General features: G+C 39.4%; 1 protein-coding gene across 1 annotated transcript; it reads right to left on the minus strand.

Moving 5' to 3' along the window:
• Positions 1-6,150: 6,150 nt before the first annotated feature.
• Positions 6,151-10,945, minus strand: LOC102779417 (transmembrane protein 233). Its single transcript, XM_006784541.2, has 3 exons — positions 10,490-10,945; positions 9,742-9,876; positions 6,151-7,370 (listed from the first exon to the last, which is right to left on the minus strand). Exons 1-3 carry the CDS (start codon positions 10,667-10,669, stop codon positions 7,359-7,361), a joined length of 327 nt encoding a protein of 108 aa, XP_006784604.1. The 5' UTR covers positions 10,670-10,945; the 3' UTR covers positions 6,151-7,358.
• Between the last annotated feature and the right edge of the window lie 960 nt (positions 10,946-11,905).

The following is an 11,905-nucleotide window of genomic DNA, read 5'->3' on the forward strand; positions in this document are numbered from 1 at the left end:
CCACTTTGATCCTACAAGTGTCCCTGACCCCGTGGAGTGTAATAGTGATCCATTTATGTTTTAGGGTTTTTTTTAATATGATTTACTCCAAGTGGAAAAAAAATAAACTTTTAAGTCAGAACATATGTTCTCTTCTTTTGCAGCTTATCTCAATACTACAATCTAAGTGACAACATATCACTGCGTTTGAAAATTCCTGTAAGTAACACTATCATATGAGCTGCATTAACACAGAGATGTAAAAATCTCTAAATATCTGAATAAGCAGAGTGAGACAATCAGTAATGCAGCATTTGTGGCGCACACAGCATACCCTCATGTAACAAGACACCAAACGAGGAGATCGTGTTCTGTTGCAAAAACAGGTTTCTGCTGCAGATTCAGTCAAATTGTTCTGTCTCGAGATCTTTTATTGTTCAGGTTACTCCAAGTTTGACACGTTTGAGGTCAGTGTGGTGTATTAAGAAGTATTTATAGCAATGTATGATGGGTTTACTTGCTTAAACTTGTCTGATTACAGCCATTTCTGGTCGATAGAATCGTAATGTTACAGTTTGCTGTGGATGACTAAGCGCATGTTAACACATTTCAATCAGACTAATATAAAAGAATCCGTCCTCTGTTTTCATGGCTCACTGTCAGATGCTAGAGACACTAGAGCATTTAGCTTGGGGCCCCTCTGCAGGACAAAAGAATAATGACAGGGCAAACAAATGTGATTACTGCTGGCTTTAGGGTGCTGCTTTGGACCTGTCTTGCAAAAGGAATTGTGGAGTCATTGTCAGATTTTACCATGCTTACAAAAGCATCTGCATTGTGCAGTAACTGATTTCGTATCTATTTTCTGTTTGCGTTTCTGTATACTGTTGGCGATTCACCTGATTAGGACCCAGTATGTTGAAAATGTTATGGCTTTTCAGTCTACAAGGTGTTGCTTTCAGTGTGTGGACAATACGCAGTTGTCCTATTCATGGCTTCTCTTTCAAACAACATGCCGCATATTGTCAGATTAAATATTTGTGCCTTGTAATTTACAGATCTAATTTTAGTCTTGCTGTTGCGCTTTTAAACATCACGACATGTAGTTCATAAGGCTTTCAATTTCTGCTGACTGTTGTCCAGATAGCAGTGCGCTGTGCTGCACAATCTTGAGAACTGTTTAGGAGAGATAAGGTTGTATAACGTTCTCTGTGTCTTTCACGCTGTCCTGCAGTGTGGCTTTTCCACCTCTGTTTAATGCGCATTTGTATTTCATGGTTCAGTGGGGATACCGTTCTAATTTAAGTTTTCATTTAATTTAATGAAATACCCAAAAAAGCACAGTTATCCCTAAATAAGGTGTTCATGAAGTCATTGTTTCAGTCGTATGCTGCTTCCTGAATGTACTGAAAGTTTGACTTTGTCTGTGGTGTGTCTCATTTTTTTTCAGCAGTCAAGCAGTGTAAGATTTAAGTATTTTAAAATGTACTTCTATCACTTTGGTGTGCCACTTTTTATGTGTAATGTATGCAATACATCGTCATGTTTGTCTCTGAATAGAAGTTACAGTCTTTATGGTTGCCTTTGCATGATAATTTTTGTAATTTCCCGGAGCACAGATACTCGGGGGCCGCTGTAGCAACGCACTGAGCCGAAACACGCCCACACATGTAGAGTTGATTAACATAACTTATCAGAATGGAACTGTAAGGCTGCAGGACGTGCAGTTCACACAAACACTCTGTTTTCAAACTGGCTGCACTTTTTAATTCAGTGAAGTCGTGCTAGTCTAAGCCTGCATTAGCCTTTGTGTAGAGTGTGATGACGTAGCAGAGATACAGGACAGCCAAGCACACCCAGTCAACTGTGCTGGCACAGTTTGGTCCCAGGTAGCACTGTGATTAATACATACATTTATGTCATCACATGCAGCGATTCCACTTTTATTTAACTGTGGTGATTGCAGTGTTGTGTGTGCTTTGGCCTTTTTAACATTGCCGGGTTTCCCTTAGAGCCCTTTTTACTAAATTCCACCTAGTTAGATTCAAATATGCCCCTTCACAACTTTAACCCTGAATGTTAAACGATTATGCTTGCCCAGTAGTACTGTACAGTAGTACATTATAAACCTTTGCTTTGGGTAGCAATTTGACTTCTCACACTCACACTTGGTTGTGATTCTGTTTTCCGATGGGGACATATAACACTGGCTGCTCCATTAGTATCACATTTACAGTAGTGATGGTGATTTTGAAATTAAAAACTTAAACTAGAAATGTAGACAATGAGGTGCAATGTTGTGCTTATCTACTTTTTAATGGTGTTTAGTTCTCAAGATTAATCGTGAACTTGCCTGTATAGCTGCATGCAATTCATACGTCCAGCTGTGAAAGTAATATATATAAATGAATGAATTTGTTCTTGTTAGATTGCTGTGGGTGATCATACAGACATGAGGATGACAGACTAATTGGGGGGAGTTTGTGTCTAAAAATGGGCTATATGAGCAATATCCTTATAACAGGTGAACAATGGTTGCATGTTGATTTACTTGAACAAGCCTGTGGTGAGCGGATCAAATGTAAACACTGGTTCAGTCAAAGGATACAGTTCAAGGAAATCTGAACTTTTGTACAGGGGAGTTAATGTGCTAAAGACCACAAAGTTGTTTCATCTTAACTGCTTGCCCAGGTAATAAACACAGTTTAAATCTATTACTTGACCATTAGGTTGTACGGTTGCCATAAAAAGTTTTCCGTGTGGTGGAATTTAGGATCTAACTGCACGTACGTCACACATGGAAAATTGTTTGTGTTCTGTGTGATCACAGTTTTCATGCACAGGACAAATTGCAGCACGTCAGAAAAAAAGTTTTTGGTTTGTGCTTAAAGTATAATATTTTTTTAAATTAGTCTCAGTTGGAAAACAAAATTACAGGCCCATAAAAAGTGAACAAAAAAATGACAATAGTATAAAAAAAATTTGACCCAAACATTTTTTTCAGCACCATTTCATAAGCCTGAGCGCTTTACATTATTAAATTCTTACATAACAGGGTAATCATCTCTCTCAACAACCATCCACCTAAACTACCATTAGCATCTGTAATGATCAGGACTTGGGAGTGCTTCACGAGGCCAAAGTCATTGTCGGCATAAGCAGCATCATTGTTGACGTGGGTGTCTTTGAGCTCCCCTATTAACATAGCAGACAAATACAGGCTGACATTTTCTCAAACGACTGCAAATGTATTTTATCAAATGTGCTGACCTTCAGCGTCAACAAATTCAATTTCATTGTTAGTCAGTTAGCATTAAATGTAACGACGATGGCGTTCAAGGTAGCACTCTTCAGATATTATGGATTGTATTGAGGGTAAAGATGAGGTCAGGCCCCCAACTTTACTCGTGTTTGATGCTCACACACTGTCCCCGACAACATTTCCAGAAGGTAAAACTATAGCTATAAAAACCCACTGGACCTTAAATAGAGCACAGCTAACAGGCAGTCTAAGCTGTCTGGTCAAACCAGTGGAGGGTTTCACAGTGAAAGCATCACAGCAAAAATAGAGCTGCGAGAGAAATGGATATTAAAGTTCATGATCCAAATGTATCTGAAATAGGCTACTGTGTCTATTTGTTATCTATCTAGCTTATGCCATTTACCCCAAAGCATGTGACCTAATGGAATTTTAAAAAAAAAAAATAAGGCAAAAGTCTTTAATTCTGAGAAAAAATATACATTTTGAAAATTAACAACAGTATCCATTTTTCACCCATCCATCAGTCCCATTCTTTGGAAATAATTAAATATAATGATAATTATTCAGATTTGACAGTCATTCACTGTCACTAAAAGGAAGAACTGATTTGGTTTTGGTTGTCAAGGGTCAACAAAACACTTTCTTGGCAATAACGCAAGAATTCATTAATATCACAAATGTCCAATAGGATAAAAGTGGTGACATTTCATATTGAAAAGGCCATCAGTTACATCATAATGTTTGTAAAAACTGTGTAACTCAGAAAACAGATGGAAATCTCCCATTTTACCTATCCTATAGATGCACATGGTAAGTAATAATATTTAGGTCAGCTGTGGTGTTTAAACAATGGTAATTGGCATTCAGGTGCCCCAGAAAATAACCCCGACACAATTACATGACAATACCAGCCTGAACTGTTGATACTAGCCATGATGGATCCATTGTCTCATGTTGTTTTACCCTAATTGTGATCCTGCCATCCACATATTGTGGCAGAAATTGAGACTCATCAAGCTAGGAAACATTTTTCCAGTCTTCTGTTATTCAGTTCTGGTGAGCCTGTGTGAACTGTAGCTTCAGTTTCCTGTTCTTAGCTGACAGGAGTGGCACCCAGTGTGCTCTTCTGCTGCTGTAGCTGATCTGCTTCGAGGTTCAACATGTTGTACATTCAGAGATGCTCTTCTGATTCTTTACTTTTGTGCTGATCCCAGCACAAAAGTCTGAAATAGTCCGACGATATTAAATTCCAGTCATCACTAAACTATATGTGACTAAGCGGACATGAATTCAACCTGACTGGCTGGCAGATGCATGGTAGAAATTCTAGTCTTGGTATGAAAAAAGAAGAAAGGACCTTGAGGCCTTTTCGTTTTTGAATATCAGGTATCTAAATGCATATCGCTTTTTCTCTGCTTGCACAGCATCGTTCCCACAGTGATCCTATTTCATTTATTCCAACTAGATCAAACTGCTGCCGGATAGGAGGAATGTGTCATGCGATATGTACACATGAAGGGTCTATGCAGTGCTAATGGAAGCGACTTGTTTGAGTGGCCTATTTATGCGCACCTCGCATGAGTCATGGAGTGCTCTCCAAATTTACCGGCTGTAATGCGGCCAACAACACAACAGTACAGCTTCATGATGAATTATTGATGTGAATGCAAGCTGAAAAATAATATGATTCACTATTCTTGTGCAGAAGAATAAAAGCAGCGCTCTCACAAAGATGGAAGTCATAATCTCTTTTTGAGGCAACATGAAACATATAAATGGAAACTATTTTAATTATTTGTGCTCGTGTAAAATTTTCTTCGGCACATATTATGGTCGTCATTTTCCTGTCACAAAGTCTGTCTTGATCCCTTGATAATCTTACAAAGTGCTTTTCAAGTCGCCTTATCCCCACGCTCATTTTATCTTTTTTTTTCCATCCCGTCCTTTCGCGTTTTGCTTTGGTGTGACATCAAAGAGGTTGCACTACAATCACGCTGCATTTCTCTTTCAAGTAAAGGGAGATAATAGAACGAGATTACTGCCAAAAGTGATTTGTTAAGTGCATTAGAATAACTGCTGAAACTTGGCAGCGGGCCTGTTACATCAGAGGGACTGCTATGAATTGCACCTGCAAGTAGGAGATAGGTTTGAAAGAAGAAGAAGAAAAAACACTGCATAACTGCAAACCAAATTGCAAACCGCAGATTTTAGTTTCTCTATATGTGGAGCATGTATGTGTAATTCGTCTCTCCCTGGGGAAAAGGGAAAGCATCATTACCCTGGAGATAGCTGTGCAATATATGAAAACAGTCTGAAAGGCTTGTTTTTCAGTAGCAACAAGAAAACAGTTATGAGTCATGAGTTGAGACTGAAATGGACGTACAGGATCATGACTCTCCCGCTTAAACCCATCTGAATCATCCCTTTATTCCCTCCCACCTTTAGGCCACTTTATGTTGCTTCATAAAAGGATGAGTTTTGTTTGACCATGTGAGAGGCTGAGCAATCTGCCACACAGAGGGCAGATCTGCTATATTTAGCTGGGCATATGCTGCGACATATCAAACTACATGGAAAAGTCCCGGCATGGAAGGTTGTAGTTCAAGGCTCAAGTTGTGAACTTGAGGCTGTGCAAGTCTGTATAAATACTTTGAATTGTGTGTATTCAGGGTAACTTATTGAAAAGTGATAGGTCGTAGGGTCTAACAGGGTGCAGACATAGAGATCTCAAATGCATGTAACATGATGTTTGGTTTGAGTTTACTTTTATGTGATAGTAATGCCAAATTTTACTCAGTCGTGACAGACCACACAGGAAGCTGTTGTTGCACGTGTCAGCTAGCGCAACTGCAGCAATAGCTCTTCGGTCAACAAGACAGAATAATTAAACAAGTGGCAAGAAATGTCTGGAACTGATTTTAATACACATATATTTTTAAAAATGCATTTAGGCAGCAGGCTCGTGCGAACACAGCTGAAGAAGAATAGTAAACACCAAATGCCAAATATTCTAACATCCAGTCCAAATATGGGGCAAGTCCCCCCAAAATATTACAAGATACTTTATTTCCCATTGTGTAGTATCTTCATGAGTTCTCTCATCAGACCCTTGCTGTCTGGTAAATGCAAGCAACTTTTAAACCTCACGGCCTAAGTTTGTAACACATCTTTAAGTCTCATGCAAAAAATAAATAAATACAATAAAAAACAGCAATTGTAGATAATCATAAACACGAGGCACAAAGTCAGGGATATAACTTGTAATATAATTTTTCCAGCATTGGTTTACATTTATATTAACTGCTGTGTTTATAATCAATCATCACACTAGCCAAATAAAGCTACAGAAGCCGAACTTGTGACTGGATTTGATTTCACAATTGTGTGTTTTAACATTTCTGTCATCAGAGGAAAAATTAATTTATTTTTCTTATGAATTATTTATTCTTCCAAAAGTGTCTGTGTGAACCATGGTGGCCGCCGATACGCTGCACTGCGATACACACATTTCACATGCTCTTTGTAACTGCTACAGGAATGAAAATAACATTTGTTTGTTTACACAATAATTTTCATAATAATTCCAGGTCTGATGCACAGCAGGGGATTATCTATAAATACAGTGAAGCTAATTAAGACACACTGTGTTCTTAAAAAGGTCAATTGGGCTTCTACCTCGGAGAGATACATTTGTAAGTTATACTCTACACGCCTAAATTATTTTCATATTTCATTGTTATCAGTTGTTGTCTGTTCAGATTCTTTATCCACCATTATGGTTTAACATAACTGGTTTTTATTATCGTTAAAGAAGGCATTACGTTCAGGATTTTTATCGCTCCAGCTATGAGCAACAGTAAACAGTGGATTGTTTACACCCTTGTGGAAAGCTGCCTTTTGCAATCATATCTGGAAAGACATTAGTCACTGAAGTGTATACGCCCACCAGATTTTACATTCACTGATTTTTTGTAAGGAACAACATAGACAGTAAAGTAAGCACTGTACAGGCTAAAGTAAACATGAGTTGAGTCTGAATCCTTTCATTGGCACCTGAGCTCGTAATGAGGTTTCTGCTCAAAGTCTTCAACTCTCTGCTCTCTCTGCATCCACTGCACTAAAAATCCATCTGCAACACAAAGTACATTAAATGAATGACTAATTTTTCTATATTATATGTAGTGGTGGCAAGTCAGTAGTGGCAAGTCTCCCATGTACAATAAAATCTATATATTATATTTATTTGATATACATTACATGTTGTACACTGCTCCAAAAATTAAAGGTACACTCTGTAATCAGAGTATTGATCTGGTCAGTTAAGTAAAAGAAGCTTTTGTTAATCAGTTTCAGCTGCTTTGATGTTAATTAAATTAACTGCAGGTACACAACAGGGAAAACAGCCAAAACAGGAATTTTTTTATTACTAAACAAATATGTTGGACTGCTTTCTTCCATTTGCACCATATCTCTAAAATTAGAAATATCCTGTCTCAGAGTGACGCTGAAAAACTTCATGCATTTATTACTTCCAGGCTGGACTACTGTAATTTTTTATTATCAAGATGTCCTAAAAACTCCCTGAAAAGCCTTCAGCTAATCCAAAGTACTGACAGGGACTAGAAAGAGAGAGCATATTTCTCCTGTTTTGGCTTCCTGAATTGAATCCAGAATTGAATTCAAAATCCTGCTCCTCACATACATATATATCGTAAATATTTAGGCCCCATCTTGTCTTAATGACCTTGTAGTACCATATCACCCTATCAGAGCACTTTGCTCTCAGACTGCAGGCTTGTTGTTCCTAGAGTATTTAAAAGTAGAATGGGAGGGAAAGCCTTCAGTTTTCAGGCCCCTCTTCTGTGGAACCAGCTTCCAGTTTGGATTCGGGAGACAGACACTATCACTATTTTTAACATTAGGCTTAAAACTTTCCTTTTCGATAAAGCATATAGTTAGGGCTGGACCTGGTGACCCTGAATCCTCCCTTAGTTATGCTGCAGTAGGTGTAGGCTGCTGGGGGATTCCCATGATGCACTGAGTATTTCTTCTTCAGTCACCTTTCTCACTCACTATGTGTTAATACACCTCTCTGCATTGAATCATACTTGTTATTACTTTCTGTCTCTCTTCCACAGCATGTCTTTTGTGCCCTCTTTCTCCCCTCACCTCAACCAGTTGGAGCAGATGGCCGCCCCTCCCTGAGCCTAATTCTGCTAGAGCTTTCTTCCTGTTAAAAGGGAGTTTTCCCTTCCCACTGTGGCCAAAGTGCTTACTCATAGGGGATCGTATAATTGTTGGGTTTTTCTCTGTATGTACTATTGTAGGGTCCACCTTACAATATAATGCACCTTTAGGCGCCTTCAGCATAGCCTCAAAAGCTTGGAGGAGAATCCAGGAGAGCTGGACCGGGCTGTAGAATGACCTCCAGCAGCCCACTGGTGTGAATATCTCTGACCAAACAATCAGAAACAGTTGTCATGAGGGTGGCTTGAGGGCCTGACGTCCTCTAGTGGTCCCTGTGCTCACTGCCCAATATCATGAAGCACACCTGGCATTTAGCCTAAAATACTGGAATTGCCAGGTTCAACACTGGCGCCGTGTGCTTTTCACAGATTAGAGCAGGTTTACCCTGAGCACATGTGACAGACATGAAAGGGTCTGGAGAAGCCTTGAAAAATGTTATGCTGCCTGTAACAATTTTCAGCATAACTAGTTTGGTGGTGGGTCAGTGATGGTCTGGCGAGGCATATCCATCAAGGGACACGCAGACTTCTGCAGACTATGCAACGGCATCCTGACTGCCATTAGGTATCGGGATGAAATGCTTGGACACATTTCAGATCTTATATCAGTGCAGTGTTCTGGGTTCCTCCTGGTGTACGATAATGCCCAGGCTCATATGGTGAGAGTATGCAGGCAGTTCCCTGGAAGGAATTGATACCACTAACTGGCCACCACACTTGCCTGATCTAAATCCAACAGATCACCTCTGGACATTATGTTTCAGACAATCCAGTGCCACCAGATTGCATCTCAGACTGTCCACAGTTTCAGTGATGTCCTAATCCAGATCTTCTAATCTCATGCCCTGATGTTGTCAGGCACGCATACAAGCACATGGGGGGCTACACGAGCTACTGAGTACCATCAAATGATGTGGCGTCCTTTTATTCCTAACACATTAGATCTAAGTGTTCCTTTAAATTTTTTTGAGCAGTGTATATTATATATATTTAATGTGACCTTTTACTCTGTAATATTAAGGTTCCAATAAAAGATTAGGCTTGTATTTGTCACCCTCATTCAAGTCAAGTCAAAAATCATTGACTTGACTTTCACTAATACGCATGACTATAATAATAGTACTAACATAACTCGTGAAATTAGCTATGTGTAGGGTCATGTCTGAAGTTATAGTTGCAATATTCCAATATAAAGTTTTTAGAAATTCACTTGAGAAGTTTTTATGAATGGTAACAGTGCTGAGGCTGTCTTACTGTGGTAAAATGAACAGTGCAGGAGATGGCGATGATGAGAAGCCCGATGATGACTGAGGCAATAGCCACGTAGAGGGCGTTCCTGCCCAGCCGCCTGGAGCCTTCGTAGTCTCCGCTGTAATAACTGTTTCTAGACTGGAAGAGAGAAATCACTGTAAAGAGTAAAAACTCTCCGGCAAACCTGCTAAAAACACAAAATGTGATGTGCAGAGCTCTTTGAAAAGTCTATGAAAAGGTTTAATCAGTGGTTTTGTTTTTTGTTGTTTTTTTTATTTGCCAAGTGAAAGTTTATTTCCATCAACAGGCAGCATGAAAATGTAATTTTCCAAAGCGGAAGATGAAGTAAGTTTGTTTGATGGGCAGAGCAGGTGTCTGTGTGACTGGGTTACATCTTAGGGTCCAGCACATCAGAACACTGTGTAAGCGTTACATTTAAAGCAGCCTGGACAAGAACATGTTTCATTTCTCTCTGACTCATTATTTCCTTAATATTAGAGCACAGAGCATGAATAGTCTAACACAGAGTCGTGGGCAATTCATTCTCCCAAGGGGCAACGTGACACACTGGAACTGTTGTGGAAGACGAGAGCAAAAAGCTGAACTCTGCTCAATATGTATCTCTTTATAAACTGCTACTGGTAAGAGTAGATGCTACTATCAGTCGTTAGCTGTGGGCTCTTGCCCGCCCATGGTCTGACATGATATTAAAACCCCATCAGCTGATCTAAGTTTTATTGTTTATACTTACCATGATAGAGAAGACCAAGGCCACAATGTTGACGGGGTATGCAGGACAAAAGCATGTAAAAATGGTCAAACAAAGGTAGCTTTGAAGAGGAGGTGGTAGTTCCTCTACATAACCACTGTCAAAAAATTCGCTCCCACTTAAGGAGCTCTTTAACTGTGGATTTAGCACTCCAAGTGCCATCGAATCTGACAGCGAGAGGTGAAACACCGAAATTTTAAAATGTTACAGAAAAAACAAAAGCTAAAAAAGTGTTCTAAATACAGCAGGAGGGAGTTTAAGTCTAACTTTTAACTTTGGAAAAAAAATAATGAAACCAACAGCTTAAAACTCAGCTTGAAAAGTCTGGTCTTGTATACCGGGTCTAATCCTTCCTCAAAGCTGCGAAAAAATGAAGTTTGTAGGGAGAGAAGGCGAAGCAGAGCTGGGAGAGGATCACTAACCCTGCTGGCCTCCATCCAGAACTCTGACCCTGATAGAAGTGTGAGGGATCAGACTGTTTACCACTGCTGGCAGCCCACACCAACATAGTCACTGCACTGCAAAATGGATTAATGTTGTTAGCACAGCACGACACATGCATGGAACTTCTGATGAAACAATGCACCCCGTTTTTTAGTGTGTCAAGTTAAAGACCGTGAAAATGATGAATATGGGAACAAGTCCTTCAGGCATATTCACTGTATTTGTTTACTCTGTCAACTCTATCCATGCAGTTTTGGTGAAAGTTCTGTTGTTAAATTTGCTACTGAAGGGAAGTCTATGAGTACTTCAACCCACCAAAATTGGGAGGACTTTCATAGACTACAGGTAAAAGTGGATGCAGACTTCTTACAACACTTCTTGTTGTTTCTTTCAGTAGTCTACAGGAGTCTTTGTGGTAGTTCAAAATGTAACTTTATTATTCTGCACTCGTAGTTCTATCAAGTGTGACAAGATACCCAACACCACTGGCTGAAATGTAGCCCCAAACCATGACAGAGCCTCCACCATGCCTGGCAGATTTTCATACCAGTTGTTTTTTCTCTGTTTTCCTTCCTTAAAAATGGCTTCTTGACAGCCATCCTTCTACTGAGACCATTTCTGATGAGGCTTCAGCTAACAGTAGATCAAGATCTGCATCTCTTAGGTCCTATGTCAGGTCTTGGCTGAATTGTTTTTATAGACATGACTTTCAGGTATTATTCATCTGCTGTAGATAGTTCTTTAGGCCACTTCCTTTTTTGTCCTCCACCGCTTTCAACAATTTTTTACAGACATGCAGCACACCATGCTGAGATATACCAAGTTTTCAGATAATAGCAACTTGGGAATCACGGTGTTGGTGCTAAAATAGGTCTATGTCTGTCAATCTGTTATCTTTGGTATTTTTTTATAGAGTCAACTAAAAAATGGGAACGAATTATGTTTTTGTGACAG

Source organism: Neolamprologus brichardi, chromosome 5, assembly GCF_056152115.1.
Source record: "Neolamprologus brichardi isolate AB-2024 chromosome 5, ASM5615211v1, whole genome shotgun sequence".
Taxonomy (NCBI): Eukaryota; Metazoa; Chordata; class Actinopteri; order Cichliformes; family Cichlidae; genus Neolamprologus; species Neolamprologus brichardi.

Bases quoted from the DNA above. Each gene is read 5' to 3' on its own strand.
- LOC102779417 (XM_006784541.2), bottom strand. From the start codon at position 10,669: ATGGCACTTGGAGTGCTAAATCCACAGTTAAAGAGCTCCTTAAGTGGG. The intron at 9,877-10,489 runs GTAAGTATAAAC...TCTCTCTTCCAG, and splicing joins CCTTGGTCTTCTCTATCATG to TCTAGAAACAGTTATTACAG.